The sequence below is a fragment of the Pipistrellus kuhlii genome, unplaced genomic scaffold, assembly GCF_014108245.1.
Source record: "Pipistrellus kuhlii isolate mPipKuh1 unplaced genomic scaffold, mPipKuh1.p scaffold_m20_p_3, whole genome shotgun sequence".
NCBI classification, from domain to species: Eukaryota; Metazoa; Chordata; class Mammalia; order Chiroptera; family Vespertilionidae; genus Pipistrellus; species Pipistrellus kuhlii.
In genome coordinates, this window is record NW_023425529.1 from 91,641,180 (window position 1) to 91,663,819 (window position 22,640).

The 22,640-nt window shown below is 38.7% G+C and overlaps 1 protein-coding gene and 1 long non-coding RNA gene across 2 annotated transcripts in view; both read right to left on the bottom strand.

Moving 5' to 3' along the window:
* RNF17 (ring finger protein 17) overlaps window positions 1–22,640 on the bottom strand; it is a 158,478-nt gene that overhangs the window by 80,067 nt on the left and 55,771 nt on the right. Inside the window, exon 16 of the mRNA XM_036455598.2 lies at window positions 20,968–21,109. Coding sequence (XP_036311491.1) covers window positions 20,968–21,109 — 142 coding nt within the window. The remainder of the gene's footprint in view (window positions 1–20,967; window positions 21,110–22,640) is intronic.
* Window positions 1,057–18,506, bottom strand: LOC118728757. The gene is made up of 3 exons (XR_004990990.1): window positions 18,494–18,506; window positions 16,536–16,539; window positions 1,057–1,314 (listed from the first exon to the last, which is right to left on the bottom strand). It is a non-coding gene; the product is annotated as an uncharacterized LOC118728757 (long non-coding RNA).

The following is a 22,640-nucleotide window of genomic DNA, read 5'->3' on the forward strand; positions in this document are numbered from 1 at the left end:
AGAAAATATATATATTAAATCTAATCTATATAAGTGGTCACCATAATCTTAAGAGAAATTGTTTCATCTGACAAAGATTTTTTAAAATATATTTTATTGATTTTGTACAGAGAGGAAGGGAGAGAGATAGAGAGTTAGAAACATCAATGAGAGAGAGTCATCGATCAGCTGCCTCTTGCACACCCCCCACCGGGGATATGCCCGCAACCAAGGTACATGCCCCCGACCGGAATCGAACCCGGGACCTTTCAGTCCCCAAGCCGATGCTCTATCCACTGAGCCAAACCGATTTTGGCCTGACAAAGATTTTTAAATGAAACTCTCTGTAGCCTGAAAATTATCATGGAAGGAAATAAAGAGAGGTTTTCTTCAAAAGTCATAAGGATTGTAACTGAACATCAATATATTTGGCCTCTTGAACTATAGTAAATAATTTGTATGTTTGCCTCCCTGGCAAAGTTTATATAAAGTTACAAAAAGAAATTGACAGCCAGTTTGAAATTGAATTGCCAGGGCCCAGAGCAAAGAATATCCTTACATAATATTATCCTACAGTCATTACAATTTCTTATATTTTACAACAGCGTATTATTACTCCCCCAAAAAACTTACAAACTAATTTTCTGAATGTTTGGCTGCAATTTAAAAAAGGACATGAAAGGATTTAATCCCTTTCATAAGGAATTAAGGCACTGGGAAGACACTGGAGCATTCCATATTGTCCCTTCTTGCCCTTTGGCCAAGAGAGACCCTCCTTTTACAATCCAATTGTCCACAGCTGTTGCCTGAGCTTTCTGTTCATGCTGAGGTTGAAACCTTGTTGTGGCTGGTACCATGGATCTGTTTCTCGTCCAATGGTGTGAGCTGGGCCCTCCCTAGAGAAGAAACCTGAGTCCTGTGAGATATGTGATCAGTGCTGAGGCCTGCCAACAGGCGAGGGGATCCCAAGACAGGAGCTGGGCGGGGAGGCCATGGGGGCATAAGCTACCAAGGAAACAGAACTGAACCTCAAATCAGAGGTCAAACCTCAGAGGATGGCTGGTTAGCCAAAGATGGGTAAGATTCCTCAGGGAAGGAACAACCTAAGACAGGCACAGTTACAGAGGAGCCATCAGGAGAGAACGTGGAGATCAACAGAGGTGGAGCACAGACCCTCACCCCCCACCCCAACCTGCAGGGACATGAACTCTCACCCCTTTGGAGGGAGGTCTCCTGCCCCCATGGCTGCTTCGCTTCCCCTGCCCAGCTCATATGGAGACCCAGGTAACAGAAAGAGACTTGGCCCAGCTCAGATGGAGACTTGGCCAACAGCAGCTGCCCTATATCATATCTATAATAAATCCAGCATAGCACCAGGAATGCTCAGGGCCTACTCAAGAATGCAAATAATCTTTTCCACTAATATTTACAGGGTAAGCTAAGATTGTTGCTAGAGTATTAAATTTGACAGTAAAATAGTAATCAAGTTTTTAGGATAATTTAAATTGGTTAATAAAAATTAGTGAACATCCAAGAAAATTTAAGTGTACTGGACAAAAAGCTGTTCCTAAAGTCTTAACTAAAATTTCTATTGGTAGTGCATCTCATGGTAAAATTGCTTAACATGAAATGAACCTAAAGCAGTCTTCTGTTTCTCAGAACTGTTGGACATTGAAATTGGAACTCAAATGTTTTTTGTTATTATATGTTTATTTCTAGTCTGCATTTGCAAGATTTTTCAAAGAAAAGAAATGGGAAAAATAGTTATAGAGATAAAGAACCATTGAAGAGACTGTCAAACTATAGTGGGAAGGCAATAAAGGTTGGGGGGCGGTATTAAGAGATCAACCGAAGGACTTGTATACATGCATGTAAACATAACCAATGGATACAAAACATGGGGAGGGCAGGTGAAGGCATATGCATGGGGTGTAGAGGAGGCTGGGGGGAGGTCAAAGCAGGAGGGAAAAAGGAGACACATGTACTACTATTTGTAATGCTTCAAACAATAAAAAAAAAAAATAAAGAAAACATCCTATATAATAAACGCCTAATATGCAAATTGTCCCTTCGACTGGGAGTTCAATTGCTTGCTATGATGTGCACTGACCACCAGGGGGCAGCACAGAACATGATGGGCATCAGCGATGCAGCACTGGCAGAGGGAGGTAGTGGAGGAGCTGCTGGCCCTGATGGGCCCCAATGAGAGCGTGACTATGGCAGGAAGGTGGAGTAAGTGAGCAGGCCATGCCAGGCCAAGGCAGGTGCGAGCAGGGCCTGACTGCCCTGCTGATTGCCCTGCAGATGGTAACCAGGTGCTGAGAGAAATGGGTGTGGCCTGATGACTCAGGTGGGAGGGGGGGGGCACGTGGGGCCCAGGATCCCAGGTGCTTCCCAGGGCCCAGAGGTCAGCTGGGACCTGCCCTTCCATGCCAGATGCTTGTGCTTTGGTTGCTGGCCAGTTTTAAAAACTGCACCCATACATGAATTTTGTGTACTGGGCCTCCAGTTATTATATGCCAACAAACAGTACAATTTGGAAGAATGAATAAATTCCTATAAACATATACTTTTCCAAGATTGAATCAAGAAGAGATAGAATATCTGAACAGACTGATTAAAATCAATGAAATTAAAGCAGTTATAAAAAAAAACACTCCAAACAAAAGTCCTGATGGTTTCACAGTTGGATTTTACCAAACATTTTAAAAACTAATGTCTATCCTTCTCAAACTATTCCAAAAAATTCAAGAGGAGGGAAGATATCAAAGCTCATTTTATGAGGACAGCATTATAATACCAAAACAGAATAAACTACACTAATAAAAGAGAAATATGCAAATTTATCATACCTCATGATGCCCACCAGCCAATCAGGAGTATGCAAATTCACCCGAGCCCAGCTGGAGGGACGCCTGCTATGAGGGGAGAGGGAGCTACAGGAGAGGCACTCTGGCCAGAGTGACGACTCCAGACTCCAGCCAGAGTGAAGATTGTAGACTCCGGCTGGAGTGAAATCATAAGGCGGTAGCCAGAGCGAAGGCCTGGGTCCCGGGTGCTAGAGAAAACCAGTGCCGGCAGCCAGGGGAAGGAAGGCCTATTGCACAAATCTTTATGCAACAGGCCTCTAGTGAGACTATAAGTAAATAAAATTAAAAGAGCATATACTTGATGAACATATATGCAAAAATACTCAACAAAATTATTAGCAAAGTATATTCAGCAGTACATTAAAAAATCATACACCAAGATTGAGTGTGATTTATTCCTTGGATGAAAAGTTGGTACAATAACTACACATCAATTAACATAACATACCACTTAAACAAAATGAAAGGTAAAAATCATATGATCATATTAACAGATGTAGAAAAAGCATGTGACAAAATCTTGTATGCACTTGTGATAAAAACTCACAGCCAAGTGGGAATATAGAAAACATACCTTAATATTTAAAAGCCAGATATGACAAACCCACAGCTAACATCATACTTAACAGGGAAAAATTAAAAGTGTTTCTCTTAAGATAAGGAACAAGGCAAATGTCCACTTTCACCACTCTTACACACAATAGTACTGGAAGTCCTAGCCACTGCAATCAGACAAAAAGAAGAAATAGAGACATCCAAATTGGAAAGGAAGAAGTAAAAATCTCATTATTTCCAGATAATACATAAAGAACCCTGAAAGTTCCACCAAAAATGCTACTAGGACTGATAAATAAGTTTAGTAAAGTAGCAAGATACAAAATAAATATTCAGTAAATCAGTTGCATTTTTATACACCAAAATGAACTATCGGAAAGGGAAATTAAGAAAGCAATTCCCTTTAAAACTGCATTAAAAGAAAATATGAGAATGGCTATGTTCTGAGCGATCCCCTTATATCTCCCACTGAAATGTCAACAAGTTGACCAGCTGTAACCCAAGAAATGATTCTCTGCTTGACATACAGGCAAGCCTGAGAGATCTGTGCGTTAAAGCATCTAAAGATGGGCAAAAGGGAACAGGGGAGGAAAGAAGGGTGGAGAGCTCAGACTGGCCATGGATGCAGACCTGCAGCTGGCTATAGCAGGTGCTTCCCATAGCTGGGAGAATCAGTCTCAGTGGGCACTCCAGCAGGAGTGAGCAGTGGGAACAACTGAGCCAGTCAAGAGACTAGGAAAAGAGCACAGCACAGGGATTCTCCCAGGGCTGTCCACTGCTATGTGATCAATTTTCCTGAAAAAAAAAAGAAAAAGAAAAAGAAAAAAGAAACAAAGCCACAGAGCCTCGTACCTTAGACTCCCAAAATTGCCCTTGGTGTCAGGTTGAGGAGCACATTCTTTGCAAATTGAGAATGATTATTGCAGAATTGCTATTTCCCTCTGTGACTGACCCCTGGTTGGGGCATGTGGGGGAAGGGAAGAGGCAGGGAGGAAGGGAGACATCCAGTGGAAATCTGGGTCACCATTACCAATATGTAAAAACAAACCCCACCCTCAATTGATGGCAGCCATGGCAGGGAAGCATCTCAGAAAAAAAATGGCTGCCAAATAGGCAGATCTGTTGTATATCTCATCCCAAGGTCAGACTGGAAATATAACTAAATTGAAAAACATTCACCTGGAATTACAAACTTAGATCCAGCTGAGGAGGAGACTTATATCAAGAGAGGACAGAAAACACCTGGAGATCAGGAGGAAGGGTGGGGTCATGAGAGGAGCTGACCCAGCTTCCAGGGGTGGCAGGGCAGCAGAGAGATGAGGGAGCTCAGGGCTATAGGAGAGTCTTTTCCCTCAGAAGATAGAGGCCCAGAGCCCAAGCTGGGCTCCACAGCTAGGAGCACCAGAGCTGAAACTGCAGCCCATATAACATTTAGCCAGGAAAGGTGACAGGGCTACTGGCTGCCTAGGAGTCTGGATTCTGAAGATCAGAGGCAGTTGGAGAGAAAGCTATAGTTTTATTTAGTTTGATTTTTTCTAATTCCAGAGCATAGAAGTTTTCATTTGCAACTATTAACGTGAGGTTTTTGTGCAGGGTCAGAGGTGCAGACTAAAGGTGCCTGAGGAGAGGCTAGAGTGGGAGACAGGGCAGAGAGAAGAAGAAAAGCAATATCTAGGAGTCCTACATTTGATCATTCATCCAAACCAAAATGGCCATTTTTCCTAAAAAGAGCTAGCCACACCCAGTAGCCTCAGGCTTATCTTCAGGAGCCCTGCATCCTACACTCTGTATTTTAAATTTTGCAGCGGAAACAAAAGCAGAGGCCAAACTTAAAGAGGTCTGAAGAGTTTCCAGGAGCCCTCAGTGACTGGATTGGAGGAGGGGCCTTCTATCCAGCTATTCTGGAAACCAGACTGATAAAAACTGTAGGTTCCTAACTGTCCCCACGGGTCTCCATACAAGGATCTGTCCAGCCAAGGGCAGAGTAATATTTTGGTCACTGGTGGGAGAGTAGCTCTGGGACAGGAAAACACATCCACCATATTCCCTGAAAGCTAAAGAGCACCTCTCCCACCTAAAACCTTTCAGAAGCAGATTTTTGAGTGAATAAGACTGAAAGCTGATGATCAGGCCAAGGCAGAGCCCAGGGAACCAGGGGAAGTTTGCTGACCCAAGCCTGGACCCTGTGTGGCTAACACCCTACTTTAGAGAGCAGATTAGCCCCTCCTGCTTACAGCCAAGGTATGTGGAGACAGACACAAGCAGGGGATCAATGAATCGCTTGGAGCTTCAATCAGGTTACTGAAAGCCAAAGAGAGTGCATGATAGTGGTTAGCACCTAAGTACCTAACAGGAAGCTTAGAATTGGCAGATAGTAAGAGACTAGGGGTGTCGAACTCAATCAGAGAAGGGGCCAAAATCTAAAATCCAGCCTAAATCGCGGGCAGAATGGTTTACTGAACAGTCATAAACTGTCATTGTGATGGAAACGCAGCGGAGTGCAGTGATGACAGTGCGGTGCGGGCCACATTGCAAGGCCTGGCGGGACGGATTTGGCCCGCGGGCCTTGTTTTTGACACATGTGGCAAGTTACCATGGGGCATTAAAAATCAGCTGTGGTGGAGGCTCTTAACTTTTCTTTCTTCTATCCTCTTCTCCATTTTTCGTCTCTTTCCTCTTTTTTTGGTTTCTCTTTTGTTCTTTTTTTCCCATTTAAAATTTATCTTCTTTATTGATCTGCTTTATTGATTTATTATTCAACATAGCAGTCTGTGTACATTCTTGTTTTGCTTCTGTTTCATATTTTGCCTTGTATTTTGTTCTGTTCAGTAAGCCCCTCCACAACAGCATGCATAATGTGGTCAGGGATGAACCACATAGTCAGCTAGTCTGAGAGGAAAATACCATTCATGAACAGGACAACATTCAAGACCCAACTACAACAGGAGAACCCAAATGATTCAAGTAAGGGTTCATAGAGTACCTACCACAAGAGATATGAGAGACAGAACCTCTGAATCTCACAAAACAACTACTAAATAAAACCACCCCCCAAAATTGGGAGGCATAGAAGCTTAATCTAATACATAGCAATAAATACACAGGGACAGCAAAAATGGGGAGATAAAGAAACCCTCAAAGAAAAGGAGGAATCATCAGCAAAGGAACTAAATGAAATGGGGCAAGTAATCTATCAGATAAAGAATTCAAAGTGATGGTTATAAGGATGCCCAAACAGCTGAGTGAGGATTACAAGCAACTTAGTGAGAATTATAAAGAGCTGAATGAGAAATATACCAGCATGATAAGAATCAAGAGGAAATGAAGAATGACATACCTGTAATAAAGAATACCCTGAAAAGATTCAACAGTAGACTAGAAAAAGCTGAGGAGCAAATCAGTGAATCAGAAGATAAGGTAGGAAAAAACACCCAATCAGAGCAGCAATTGGAAAAATAATTTAAAAGCAGGAAAACAGTTTCAGGAAGCTTTGTAATAACATGAAGTGAAGCAACATCTGCATGATAGAGGTGCCAGAAGGAGATGAAGCTGAGCAAGGAATAGAAAATCTGATTGAAGAAATAATGCCAGAAAACTTGTCTTGACTCAGGGAAGAAAAAGTTACACAATTCTAGAAGCACAGAGAGCCCCAAACAATACAAACCCAAAAAGACGTACACCAAGACACATTGTAATTAAAATAGCAAATGTTAACCTTAAAGACAAAGAAAGAATTTTAAAGGCTGTGAGAGAGAGAGAGAGAGAGAGAGAGAGAGAGAGAGAGAGAGAGAGAGAGAGAGAGAATGAATTACTCACCAGGGGTCTCCCATTAGACTATCAATGGATTTCTCATCAGAAACACTTCAGGTCAGAAGGGAGTGGCTTCAAGTATACAAAGTGATGAAAAGCAAGGGACTAAATCCAAGATTAAGCTATCCAGCAAGGCCATCATTCAAAACTGAAGTTGAAATCAAGAGCTTCTCAGGAAAAAAAAAAAGGCTAAAGGAGTTTATTGCCAGCAAACCAGCAATGCAACAAATGCTAAAGGCACTGGGGTAAGAAGAATAAATAGAGAGGGAAGAACACAGGCATAAAGTATAAAAATGGCAACAAAAAAATACCTATAAATATATATAAAAAGCCAGCGACTGGGATGGCAAAACAACCAGAATAACTGGTTTACCTGAAACCAGTTTGGCTCAGTGGATAGAGCATTGGTCTGCGGACTGAAGGGTCCCAGGTTCAATTCCGGTCCAGGGCATGTACATTGGTTGCAGGCACATCCCTGGTAGGGGGAGTGCAGGAGGCAGCTGGTCGATGTTTCTCTCTCTGATCAATGTTTCTAGCTCTCTATCCCTCTCTGTAAAAAATCAATAAAAAAAATTAACAAAAAACAATAAGAAAAAAAAACAGAATAACTCCTCAAGCACATATGAGACATTTTCAAAGGTGGACCACATATTAGGACACAGGATAAATGTCTACAAGTTCAAAAAGATTGAAAAAGAAGAAATTCTTACTATTTGCAGCAACCTGGATGGAATTGGAAAACATTATGCTAAGTGAAATAAGCAAGTCAGTGAAAGAAAAATACCACGTGATCTCACTCATTTATGGATAATAAAGAACATTATAAACTGATGAGCAAAAAGATAGATACAGAGGCTGTAATGTATCAAATAGACTGTCAAATTACAGCAAAAAGGTTAGGGAAGAGGTAGGAGAGATAAGAGATAAACCGAAGGACTTGTATGCAGGCCATACAAGCATAACCAATGGACGCAAAACACTTGGGGGGTGAGGGCGGGTATGGGAGTGGAGTGGGGAAGGCAATGGTAAGATATGCACATATATAATACCTTAATTAAAAATGGGGGGAAAAAGAAAATGAACACACAATAACAAAAAATCTGTGGGACACAGTGAGAGCAGTCCTTGAGAGAGAAGTTCATATAGTACTAAAGACCTATCTCAAGAAACACCTATAAGTTATCTAACCCTACAGCTAAATAATTAGAAAGAGAATACCAAGAAAGCCCAGAATAAGTGGAAAGAAGGAAATAATAAAGGTAAGAGTGGAAATAAATGATATAGAGACTAAAAAGCAATACAAAAATCAATAAAACTTGCCGAAACCGGTTTGGCTCAGTGGATAGAGCATCGGTCTGCGGACTGAAAGGTCCCAGGTTCGATTCTGGTCAGGAGCATGTACATTGGTTGCGGGCACATCCCCGGTGGGGGCTGTGCAGGAGGCAGCTGGTCGATGTTTCTCTCTCATTGACGTTTCTGGCTCTCTATCTCTCTCCCCTCCTCTCTGTAAAAAATCAATAAAATATATTTAAAAAAACACACAAAAAAACAAAAAACAAAACCAAAAATCAATGAACAAAACCAGAAATGAAAGAGGTTAAGTAACAACTTACCACACAGAAATGTAAAGGATTATAAAAAAAAAATATGATGAATAACTTTATTCCAACAAGCTGGACAACCTGGATAAAATGGACATATTCCTAGAAAAATAAAATCTTCCAAAAGTCAATCAGGAAGAATAAAAATATCTAAATAGGCCAATAAGTATTGATGAAATTGAAGCAATAATAATAATAATAATAATAATAAAACTTCCAGCAAACGAAAGCCCTGGTTAGGAGGGCTTCACAGGGGATTTTTACCAGACATTCAAAGAAGAATTAACACCTATCCTCCTCAGACTATCCTAAAAAATTCGAGGAAGGAACACTTCCCTCCTCTTTCTATGAGGCCAGCATTACCCTAATTAAAAAAACAGATAAAGACACTGTAAAGAAAGAATTACAGGCCAATATCCCTGATAAAGATAGATGCTAATATATTCAACAAAATATTAGTAATTCAGATTCAGCAATATATTAAAAAGATCATATACCATGAACAAGTGGGATTTATTCTGGAGATGTAAGACAGGGACAATACTAAAAAATCAATAAATGTGAAACATCTCATAAACAGATTGCAAGACAAAAGTCACATGATCATATTAATTGATGCAGAAAAAGCCTTCAACAAAATCCAACACCCTTTTTTGATAAAAACTCTGAGCAAAGTGGGAATAAAGGGATCATATCTCAACATAATAAAATCCATATATGACAAATCTAGAGCCAATAGCATACCCAATGAGCAAAAACTAGAACCATTTCTCCTAAGAACAGGAACAAGACAGGGATGTGCTCGCTTTCACCACTCTTATTCACCATAGTACTGGAAGTACTAGCCATAGCGATCAGACAAGAAGAAGAAATAAAAGGCATCCAAATTGGAAAGGGGGATGTAAAACCCTTATTATTTGCAGATGACATAATATTATACTTAGAAACCCCTAAAGATTCCATAATAAAATTACTAGATTTAATTAATTTGGCAACATAGCAGAATATAAAATTAGTAAGATTTATGAACACCAATAATGAACTCTCAGAAAGAAGAGAAACTAGAATAAAAATCCCTTTTACCATTGCAAAAGAAAATAAAAATTAAGGTACTTAGGAATAAATTTAACCATGTGGAAGTAAAAGACCTGTACTCAAAACTACAGGATGTTTATAAGATATAAAGGAAGATATAAACAGGTAGAAGAATATACTATATTCATCGATTGGTAGGATCAACACCATTAAAATACTCATACAACCCAAAGCAACCTATAGATGCAATGCAATCCTTATAAATTACCAACAGCATATTTCACAGATCTAAAACAAACACTGCAAAATTTGTATGGCACCCAAAAAGACCCTACATAGTCGCAGGAATTCTGAGAAAAAAGAAAAAAAAAAGAACAGATTTGGAGGAATCACAATACCAGATATCAAGTTATACTATTGTACAAAGCCACCACTCAAAACAGCCTGGTACTGGCACAAGAACGGGCATTTAGATCAATGGAACAAAACAGAGAACCCCGAAATTGACCAAAGTCATTATGCTCAATTAATATTTGACAAAGGAGACAAGAGTATACAATTGAGTTAAGACAATCTCTTCAATAAATGGTGTTGGGAAAATTGGACAGGTACATGCAAAAAACTAAAGTAGACCACCAACTTATATCATACACAAAAATAAACTCAGAATTGATTTAAAAAAAAAAAAAAAACGACAACAACAGCAATAACAACTTAAATGTTAAGTCGTAAAACCATAAAAAAATCTTACAAGAAACCATAGGCACCAACATCTCAGACATGTCTTACAGCAATATGTTTACCGATACATTCTTAGGGCAGTGGTCGGCAAACTCAGTCAACAGAGCCAAGTATCAACAGTACAACGATTGAAATTTCTTTTGAGAGCCAACTTTTTAAAATTTAAACTTCTTCTAATGCCAGTTCTTCAAAATAGATTCACCTAGGCCGTGGTATTTTGTGGAAGAGCCATGCTCAAGAGGCCAAAGAGCTGCATGTGGCTCGAGAGCTGCAGTTTGCCGACCACAGTCCTAGGGCAAAAGAAACAAGAGAGAAAATAAACAAATAAGACTATATTAAAATAAGTTTCTGCACAGCAGAAGAAACCATCAACAAAATGATAAGAGAGCCCATTGCATGGGAGAATGTATTTGCCAATGATATATTCAATAATACCCAAAATATATAGGGAACTTATACAACTTAACAAAATGAAGACAAACAACCCAATTAAGAAATTAGAAAAGGACCTAAATAGATACTTCTCCAAAGTGGAAATACATTAGGCCAAGAGTTAAATGGGGGAGATAAGGAGCATATGTAACATTTCAACAATAAGGATTTTAAAAATAAAAAAATACTCTAGAATTTTACATTCAACTTTGCCCTCATTTGTAAAACATAAATTCATTCAAATAAAAATTATTTTTCATAACCTATTCAATGATATAGGCAGCTATTTCTCAATGCTTTGTTTTTAATTTTTGATGATCCCTGTTATTATATGCAAATATAAGACCTTTTTGGGTAGGCAGAATGAGAGATACTAAATAAGTCAAATATTAAGAAAAAAAATCAATTTTAATTAATAAAACTCTGTTTCTTAAAGTGATTCTATTTATTTAGTTTGTCGGAGTAGAACTGGAAAATGTCAGGCAGTGAAATCTAGAAAAGTGGTCTGATAACCATGTTGAGGTAAAGTCAGGAAAAAAACATCTTTTTCAAAATTTTCCAAGGGTTTCTCTATTACTTTGCATTCACGGGATTATTCAGTAATACTTCAAATGTAAGAAATATTTAGCCCTACTAATTGCATAATAAAATATACCTTAATCACATGCACTTAGGGCTCAGAAAAAAAGCTAAAAATTTTATTACATTTTGTTCCAAATTCAACAATATGATTAGATGCTTTTCATTTTTATTCTTAACTTAAATTTAAAAGTAGCACTTTGAATTCCCTTTCTCTCCACTTATGCTTTCAGTTTAGTACATAAGCAAAACCCTTGGGCACCCTGCTAGTGTAGCTCAGTGGTTGAGCATTGACCTATGAACCAGAAAATCATGGTTCGATTCTGAGTCAGGGCACATGCCCAGGTTGTGAGCTTGATCCCCAGTGTGAAGCATGCAGGAGGCAGCCAATCAATGATTCTCTCTCATCATTGATGTTTCTATTTTATCTCCCTCCTCCTTCCTCTCTGAAATCAATACAGATATATTTAAAAAACAAACAAAAACCAAAACCCCATGGGAACTAAGGACACATGTGCCAAATTTCTACAAGTCTTCAGTTTCTTTCACTGCCTTTTTCCTCATTTGCAAAATTCTTCAGCCACAGGATAAAGAGTAAATCCTCACTATAGACAAAAGAGATGATTCCTGTTATTAAACTCATTTTAAACACACAATACTTCGTTGGCTATGAATTGCTTTGTTTTATTCTCAAGTTTTCTAGAGGGTTTCCAAGGCCCTATATAATCTTTTCCCATTTTTCTGTCCCCAGACCTCATCTCTACCTCATTAGATTAGTTCTTAGTGGCCCTCCTCTTGTCCTCTTTCTGCTTTGTCCTGTGGTTTTCATTTGACATTTTCATTTGACAGCCCTCCCCACCTTTATTCACCTTATAACATTTGAATATATTTTCATGTATACTATTTATTTACAATGTGTCTTTCCAGAGTATAATTTTCATAAAAGAAGTATTATCTGTACCCTAGCAGCTGGCATTTAATAATCAATACATATTAAATAAATAAATTCTACTGTTTTCTTTTTAATGAAAAATCTTCAAGAAGCAAACTGGAACACATGAAGGTATCATACTACCTGACTTCAAATTATATTATAGAGCTACATGTTATTGGCAGAAAAACAGACACAGAGATCAATGAAACAGAATTGAGAGCCCAGCTATAAAATCACATGTATATGAGCAGATAATTTCGACAAAAGCCACAACATAGGTTTAATATCCAATATATAAAAAGAACTCATAAAATTCAACATTTATCAAACAAACAATCCAATTAAAAGATGGGCAGAGAATGAACGACACCCCTCCCACGAAGACATGCAAACAGCCAACATATATATAAAGAGAAGTTCAACCTTACTAGCAATTATGGAAATGCATATTAAAACTACAATGAGATACCACTTCAAACCTGTTAGAAGGGCTGTTATCAAAAAGCCAAGTAATAACAAGTGTTGGAGAGGTTGTGGAGAAAAGGGAGCCCTAATTCACTGCTGGTTGGAATGTTGACTGGTACAGCCACTATAGAAGACAGTCTGGCAGTTCATCAAAGAATTAAGAATAGGGCTATCAGCCCTGGCTGGTATGGTCAATTGGCTGGAATATCATCCCATAGACCAAAAGATGGCTGGTTAGAATCCAGGTTATGGGTTCCATCCCCAGTTGGAGCATGTGTAGGAGGCAATCTACCAATTTTTCTCCGTCTTTGTCTCTCTCTCACTTCCTCTCTGTCAGTATCAATAAAACAAGAATGGAATTACCACAGGACCCAGCAATCCATCTCCTGGATATACACCTGAAAAAATAAAAAATATCTATAATAATAAAAGTGTAATATGCTAACTAGACAACCTTCTGGATGAAACCAGGGCTGTGAGGCAAGCCTGGGTCCCAGGTGCCAGAGGGAATCCGGGGGAAGGAAAGCCTACTCTTGCATGAATTTCATGCATTCCGGAGCGGGGGGGGAGAAAGAAAGAGAGAGAGAGAGAGAGAGAGAATATCTCCCCCTATGTTCATGCAGCATTATTCACAGTGTCCAAGATATGGAGACAACCAAGAATTGGATAAAGAAGATGCGGTACATATACACAATGGAATGCTACTTGTTTTAAAAAAAGACGAAATAGCCCTAACTGGTTTGGCTCAGTCAATTCTGAACAAGGGCATATACCTTGGTTGTGGGTACATACATCCCTAGTAGGTAGCATGCAGAAGGCAGCTGATTGGTGTTTCTTTCTCATTGATGTTTCTAAATCTCTATTCCTCTCCCTTACTCTCCATAAAATCAATAAAATATACTTAAAAAACTAAAAAATTAAAATAAAAAAAGATGAAATACTGCCATTTGCAACATGGATGAACCCTGAGAATATTATGCTGACATAAGTCAGTCAAAAAAAGCTAGGAACCACCCAAACCGGTTTGGCTCAGTGGATAGAGCATCGGCCTGCGGACTGAAAGGTCCCGGGTTCGATTCTGGTCAAGGGCATATACCTTGGTTGTGGGCACATCCCCAGTAGGGGGTGTGCAAGAGGCAGCTGATAGATGATTTTCTCTTAGCTGATGGATGATTCTCTCTCATTGATGCTTCTAACTATCTCTCTCTCTTCCTCTCTGTAAAAAATCAATTAAAAAAAAAAAAGCTAAGAACCATATCATTTCACATGTGAGGTATGAAACTGAAACACCTGCACACAAACAGCAGTATGGTGGTTGTCAGAAGGGAGGGGATTGGGGGGGCCTAATATATGATGACCGGAAGATGGTTTGACTTTAGGTGGTGAGCACACAGTGCAATATACAGATCTTTTATCACAGAATGTACACTTGAAACATATCTGATCTTACTAACCAATGTCACCCCAATAAATTTAATAGATTTAAAAATACCTAGGTATTAATCAAAGAGGTAAAACCCAGTACTTTCAAATTTATACACTAAAGGAAGAAACTGAAGAGTATACAAATAAGTGAAGCATATGCCATGTTCATGGATATAAAGAATTAGCCTCATTAAAATGTCCAGCCTGAGCCAATTTATGTTTCTCTCATCATGTTTCTTTATCTGTCTCTATCTCTTCCTCCCCCTTCCTCTCTAAAATCAATAAAAACATATTTTTCAAAATGACACAATAGCTGTCCAGTATGAATGAATAAAAAATATAACTGTTTTCTGGGTCAGATAGGCAAGAATATATTTTTTGTTGTGCCACAGATTTTATTTATTTATTTTTTATTTCTTATAGATTTTTTACAGAGAGGAAAGGAGAGAGATAGAAATGTCAATGAGAGAGAAGTATCGACCAGCTGCCTCTTGCACACCCCCTACCGGGGATGTGCCCACAACTAATGTACATGTCCTTCACCGGAATCGAACCTGGGACCTTTCAGTCCGCAGACCGATGCTCTACCACTGAGCCAAACTGGTTTCGGCTGTGCCACAGATTTTAGTAATTTGTTTATTTGTGCCATGACATGAGAAAGGTTGACAATCATTGTCTTAGACAATGGGAAAGAAGACTAAACCCTTGCTCACTCTGGGTAAGGTTCAACCTGGATAAAGATTTGCAAATGGCTGAGCTCAGAGCTTAATTACCATATTCAAGCATATTAAGAAACAGTACTTATTAAGCATGTACTAAATCCAAGCTATTTTCACCCGTAAAGGAAATAGTTGCCTACAATAAAATGATTTTGAAAGGAAAAAAAAAAAAAATGTCCAGCCTGGCCAGTGTGGCTAAGTGGTTGAGTGTGAACTTATGAAGCAGGAGGTCATGGGTCAATTATCAGTCAGAGCATATGCCTGGGTTGTGGGCTCAATCCCCAGTGAGTGAAATGCAGGAGGCAGCTGATTGATGTTACTCTCCCATCAATGTTTCTATCTCTCTATCCCTCTCCCTTCTCTCTAAAATTAAAAAAAAAATTTTTAATGTCCATTTTACCTAAAGCAATCTATAGATACAGCGTAATTCCTATCAAAATACCAACAGAACTAGAACAAATAATCCAAAAATTTATATAGAACCACAAAAGATCCTGAATAGCCTCAGCAATCTTAATAAATAAGAACAAAGTTGGAGGTATCAAGCTACCTGATATCAAACTATACTACAAGGCTCTAGTAATAAAAACATCATTAGCCGAAACCGGTGGATAGAGCTCAGTGGATAGAGCGTCAGCCTGGGGACTGAAAGGTCCCAGGTTCGATTCCGGTCAAGGGCATGTACCTTGGTTGCGGGCACATCCCCGGTGGGGGGTGTGCAAGAGGCAGCTGATCGATGATTCTCTCTCATCAATGTTTCTAACTTTCTATTCCTCTCAGTAAAAAAATCAATAAAATATCTTTTTTAAAAATACTAGAATAAAAATACACAAATTAATGGAACAGAACAAAGAACTCAAAAATAAGCCCATACCAATATGGTCAGTTAGTATTTGACAAAGGAGGTCAAGAAAATACAATGGGGTAAAGAAAGTCTATTCAATAAATGGTGTTGGGAAAATTGAAGAGGCACATGAAAAAAATTTAAACTAGGTGTTTAATTAAACGATGCCACTTCTAACAACATATATAAAAATAAACTCAAAATGGATGAAAGACTTAAATACTCGAATTCATGAGACTCCTAGAAGGAAATACAGGCAGTATAATCTCTTGACATTTCTCTTAGCAATGTTTTTCTGATATATTTCCTTGAGCAAAGGAAAACGAAATAAAAGGAATGAAACTACATCAAACTAAAAAGCTTTTGCAGTAAAGGATATTTTCAACAAAACAAAAAGGCAGTCCCTACTGAATGGGAGAACATATTTGCCAATGGCACATCTGATAAAGGGTTAATATCCAAAATCTATAAAGGACTCATACATCCCAACACCAAAGAACCCCCCAAATAATCCTATTTAAAAATGGGCAGAGGACCTGAATAGACACTTCTTCAAAGAGGACAAACAGATGGCCATCAGACATATGAAAAGATGTTACACATCACTAATATCAGAGAAATGCAAATTAAAATCACAATAGTCAGAATGGCTATCATCTATAAATCAACAATCAAGTGTTAGCAAGGATGTGGAAAAAGGGAACCCTTGTACACTATTATAGGTGGGAATGAATACTGGTACAGCCATTACAGAAAACAGTATGAATGATCCATACTGTCTAATTTTTTTAAAAAAATTAAAAATCAAGCTATCTTATAACCTAGCAATCCCACTTCTTGGTATATAGCTGAAGAAACCCAAAACAACAATTTGAAAGAATATGTGCACCACTATATTCACTGCAGCAACCCAAGTGTCCATCAATAGATGAGAGGATAAAAAAGCTGTTATACATACAGTATATACAATGGAATATTACTTGACCATAAAAAAGAATGTACTCTTACAATTTGCAACTGATGGATGGACTTAGAGGGTATTATGTTAAGTAAATTGGTCAGAAAAAGACAAGTACCATATGATTTAACTTTCATTGGAATCTAAACTATATAGATGAAAAAAAATACTAGAAACAAATTCATAGATACAGAGAAGAAACTAATGGTTACCAGAGGGCAGCAGGGTTGGGGGACAGTGTGAAAAAGGTGAAAAGATTAAGAAGACAAATTGGTAGTTACAAAATAGTCATGGGGATGCAAATTATATATGGTGCCAGGTGGGTACTGGAATATACTGGGGGAACCACTTTGTAAAGTACATGATTGTCTAGTATGCTGTATACCTGAAGTTAGTACAAAAATAATACTGAAAAAAAATTAAAACAGATTATACTATAATCCAGCAATTGCACTCCTCATTATCTACATAGGAAAGACTCAAACAGACCCATGTTCACAATAGCATTAATCAAAATAGCCAAAAGGTTAAAACAATCCAAGTGTTTATCAAGAGATGGATAAACAAATGTGGTATATACATACAATGAATATTAGCCATAAAAAGAAATGAAATTCTGATACATGCTACAATATGCTACCGTATTTTCCGGCGTATAAGACGACCCCCTAATTTTACAGTTAAAACATAGGTTTAGGCCTATATTCGCTGTATAAGACTACCCCCCACTTCTGAGGCAACACCAGTTCTTTTTTTAATAGACTCTGGCCAATCTGAGCAGGCTTTTTACTAGAACACAGTGTCGTCTTATACGCCGGAAAATACAGTACACATAATAAGGTACACGAAAGGAAAACTAGTGTTTGTTTTCCACTTATAGGTATCTAGAATAGGTAATCACAGAAAGTAGACTAGGTTATCAGACACTGGTGGAGTAGAATGAGGAGTTACTGTATAATGGAAATGGAGCTTCTGTTTGAGAAGAACAAAATGCTCTGGAGAGGAATGGTGGTAATGGCTGAACAACATCGGGAATATACTTAATGGCACTGAGCTGTACACTTAAAATGGTAAATTTTATTATATATGTTTTACTTCAATTTAAAGACATTAAGTAGTAAAAAGAATATACCAGAGGAAAACCAAGATGGCGGTGTAGATGAGCAATTAATCTGCCACCTCGCACAACAATTTCAAAACTACAACTAAAAGACAAAACGTCTATCATCCAAAACCCCAGGAAAGCTGGCTGAAAGAGAAAGGAGCACAAGCACTGAAAAGCTGAAAAGCCTAGAGGCATGCGAATCAGGCTGGTGGCGGGTGAATGGGCGCGGGACTTTTTTTCAACCAGAAGGGAAACAAGCTCCGGATCACTTTGAAATCCAGTTTCTGGGGTTACACAGGGGACCCAGACGTCTATGGGGAGAAGCTAGTCTGTTGGCCATCAGGTCCGAAAGTGAGGGTGACTTTTTTGCAGAGGTGCGTGCAGCAATCATTGTTTACTGCACTGGAGCATGGAGACTTGGAAACACTGAAAGGCAGAGACGGCTGACAGCAGCCATCACTGTTTGCCACACCCCAGCCTAGTGATGTCCTGAGACTCCGCCCCACACATTCTACAAACCCGCCCAGGCTCCACACAGCTGCTTTTGCATAAGCAGCAAAAATGCTGAGGAAAGGAAGATCTCAAACAAAAGAAAGAGAGGAGAACAAAAGACTGGCTATAGAGTTCAAACCCATGGCTATAAGGTTTTTTAAGAACTTCCTAGAAAAGGCCAATAAATTTAACGAGATCCTTGAGGATATGAAAAAGAAATTAAACCAACTAGAAACTAAACATACACTGACTGTAATAAAAAAATATTATACAGAGATCCAACAGCAGACTAGATGAAATCAAGTCAAAGATATGGAATACAAAGAGGCAAAGGACACTCTTCTAAAGAAGCAAAAAGAGAAGAGAATCCAGAAAGTTGAAGATAGTGTAAGAAGCCTCTGAGACAACTTCAAGCATACCAATATCAGAATTATGGGGGTCCCAGAAGAAGAGAGAGAGAGCAAGACACTGAAAACCTATTTGAAGAAATAATGACAGAAAACTTCCCCCACCTGGTGAAAGAAATAGACTTACAAGTCCAGGAAGCACACAGAACCCCAAACAAAAGGAATCCAAAGAGGACCACACCAAGACACATCATTATTAAAATGCCAAGAGCAAAAAACAAAGAGAGAATCTTACAAGCAGCAAGAAAAAAACAGTTACCTACCAGGGAGCACCCATACAATTATCAGCTGATTTCTCAACAGAAACTATGCAAGCCAGAAGGGAGTGGCAAGAAATATTCAAAGTGATGAATAGCAAGAACCTACAATCAAAATTACTTTACCCAGTGAAGTTATCATTCGGAATTTAAGGGCAGATAAAAAGCTTCAAAGATCAGAAAAAGCTAAAAGAGTACATCATCACCAAATTAGTATTATATGAAATGCTAAAAGGTGTTCTTTAAAAAGAGGAAAAAGAAGAAAAAAGTAAAGATAAAAATTATGTTCAACAAATACATATCTATCAACAAGTGAATCTAAAAGTGAAGTGAATTAAAAATCTGAGGAACAGAATAAACTGGTGAATATAATAGAATCAGGGGCATAGAATGGGAAGGGATTGATAATTCTCAGGGGAAAAGCGGTGTCTGTGTGTGGGGTACAGGAAGAGACTGGACAAAAATCATATATCTATGGATGAGGACGGGGGGGGGGGGGGAAGAAGGGAGAGGTAAGGGCGAAGGTGGAGTGGAGACCAGGTGTAGGGGAGCTATGATGGGGGCGGGGGTGGGAGGAAGAGGGGGATGGAGAAACCACTGTAATAATCTGAACAATAAAGATTTAAAAATAATAAAGACATTAAGTAAAATTCAACAGAAGAAATACATGTAAGTTCTATTTAGTGCCATATAGGGAGATTTCCACAACCCCTATAAGAAGGTGGTATAGCATGGTAAAATGTTTGAGTGAAAGGTTCTGAATGAAGCTGCACTGCCCAGTTCAATCCTGACTCTATTCTTTGTAGCTATATGACCTAAGGCAAGTTGTTTCATCCCTCTGGTTAGGCTCCACATCTAAAGGAAGGCAATAGCATCTTTCTCATTGGGTTGTTGTGAAGATTAATGAGTTAACTCACACATAGCATTATGGCCCTTAGAATGAGTTATTCATATAAAGCACTGATGTAAAGAGATCAATAACAATGAACTTCTTGTTAGTAGTTACCTAAACCCACCAGTCACACATCTAAAATTTAATTTGACATGTCTTTAATATGAAACTATTTTGGTGTACAAATTCTGAAAATTACTTAGTGCTAATTCATAAATTCTCAGATATACATGATCAGAAACAGGTTTTATCATTTTATTTTGATTTGTCAGCTCTATGTGCTTTTCCTACAGTTGACTCTTGAACAAACGGGTTTGAACTGCATGCATCCACTTATTTGTGGATTTTTTTCTCCAATAAATATTGTTAAATGTATTTTCTCTATGACTTTCTTAGTAACATTTTATTTTTTCTAGCTTATTTTATTGTAAAATACAGTATTTAACACATAAAACATACAAAATATGATAACTGACTATGTTATTGGTAAGGTTTCTGATTAACAATAGGTTATTTATTAGTAATTAGGTTTTTGGGGGAGTCAAAAGTTGCACGGATTTTTTACTGCACGGAGGGGTGACGGTCAGCATTTCATGTTGTCCAAGAGTCAACTATAGATTTCAGATGGTAATAAGAAACATTTATACCTAATATATCCTTTACTGTCTCTTCTCTCCAGATATCACTAATTTGCTCCTTCAATTTACTAAGTCACATGCATTTGTTATGCAAAGTTGCACCCATGAAGAAACTTACAATTTATAGTAGGTTCATAGCAGTTTATTTGATCTAAAATTCATACTACGTACTAATTTCTACTTTAAAACTTGCAAAAATATTTGTCTCAAAGGAACACTATATACTTACCAATTGAAGATAGAAATCAGTAGGACTATTTATATGACAAACCATAACGGAAACATCTGTCATTTCTTTAGGCAAAATAGGTGGATGATAGTGTAAAATCACATTTTTTTCAGAATGACTTCTTGGTGAGTGTGACCTAAACCTAATTAAAAGAATAATTAAAACATAAGCAGGAGCCATTTTCTTGAAGTCTCTCCTCTCAGAGACTTGAACTGAAGAAAGGACTTGCACATACATTGATTTATCTACCAAGAGTATTCATTCCCTTTCCAATTTCTCTCTTCTAACTTATAACACTTCTTGGTATTGTCTCCAATTATCAAACCAGGTTAAATAAGATGTCAAGCCCTGGCCAGTGTTGGTCAGTCGTTAGAGTAGGAGTGTCGAACTCAATCAGAGAAGGGGCCAAAATCTAAAATCCAGCCTAAATCGCGGGCCGAATGGTTTACTGAACAGTCATAAACTGTCATTGTGATGGAAACGCAGTGGAGTGCAGTGATGACAGTGCGGTGTGGGCCACATTGCAAGGCCTGGCGGGACGGATTTGGCCCGCGGGCCTTGTGTTTGACACATGTGGGTTAGAGTGTCAGAACACACATTGAAGGGTTGAGGGTTCGATTCCCAGTCAAGGGCACATACATGGGTTGCAGGTTTGATCTCTGCAGCGGTCTGGAAGCAGGCAACCAATTGATGTGCCTCTCTCACTCTCTCTCCCCTCCCCATTGCTGTTCCACTTTCTCTACGGATCAATGAAAAAAAAATCCTTGGATAGGTATTACAAAAAAAAAAAAAAAAAAAGTCAAGTCTTAAAACTCAATAATTAATCTTCAAATTGGTGTTGGAGCATTTTCGAGCTGGATCTGTAAACTCTACTCAGATTCTAAGTTTCTGCTCTTTTAGTTGAATTGGTGACCACTTTGTGGTAGCAGTCAATGAAGACAGTTGTGTGCTCTCTATGTCTCCTTCTGGCTCCCAGACTCTACTCTTATTTTTTCAGAATGGAACCTACTTGGTTTACTTCCAGAGTTGTGTAACCATTCAGGACAGAAAGTATCTTCCACTATCTCTGTGGTAACTTAGTCATCTTCATTCATCAGAGATGAAGAAGGAAAGAAAGTTATATTAGTACCCATACCAGAGGCCTGGTGCACGAAATTCATTTATGGGGGAGGCCCCCCCAGCCCAGCCTACATTGCACTCTCTCCAATCCGGGATTCCTTGAGGGATGTTCGACTGCCTAGATTGGGCCTAAACCGGCAGTCGGACATCCCTCTCACAATCCTGGACCACTGGCTCCTAATTGCTCACTTGCCTGCCTGCCTGGTTGCCCCCAACCACCCCTGATCCCTGCTGGCCTGGTCACCCCTCATTCTCCCCACTCCCCTCCCCGTGTTGGCCTGGTCGCCCCATGCAGCCTGCTGTTCAGTCATTTGGTCGTCCCTCACTACCCAACCTGCTGGCCTGGTCGTAGGCAGTCATCTTGTGAGGGTGTGAGGGTTAATTTTCATATTACCTCTTTATTATATAGGATTCTAGAGCCATATATTAAATACAGAATGGTTAGAATATTGAAGGCAGGAATTGTCAAACTACAATTATTGAAATCCTAGTGTAGTTACTTGTGAACTTATAAAGAGTATAAAAAATGTTCAGTAACTACAAATAGTTTCTAC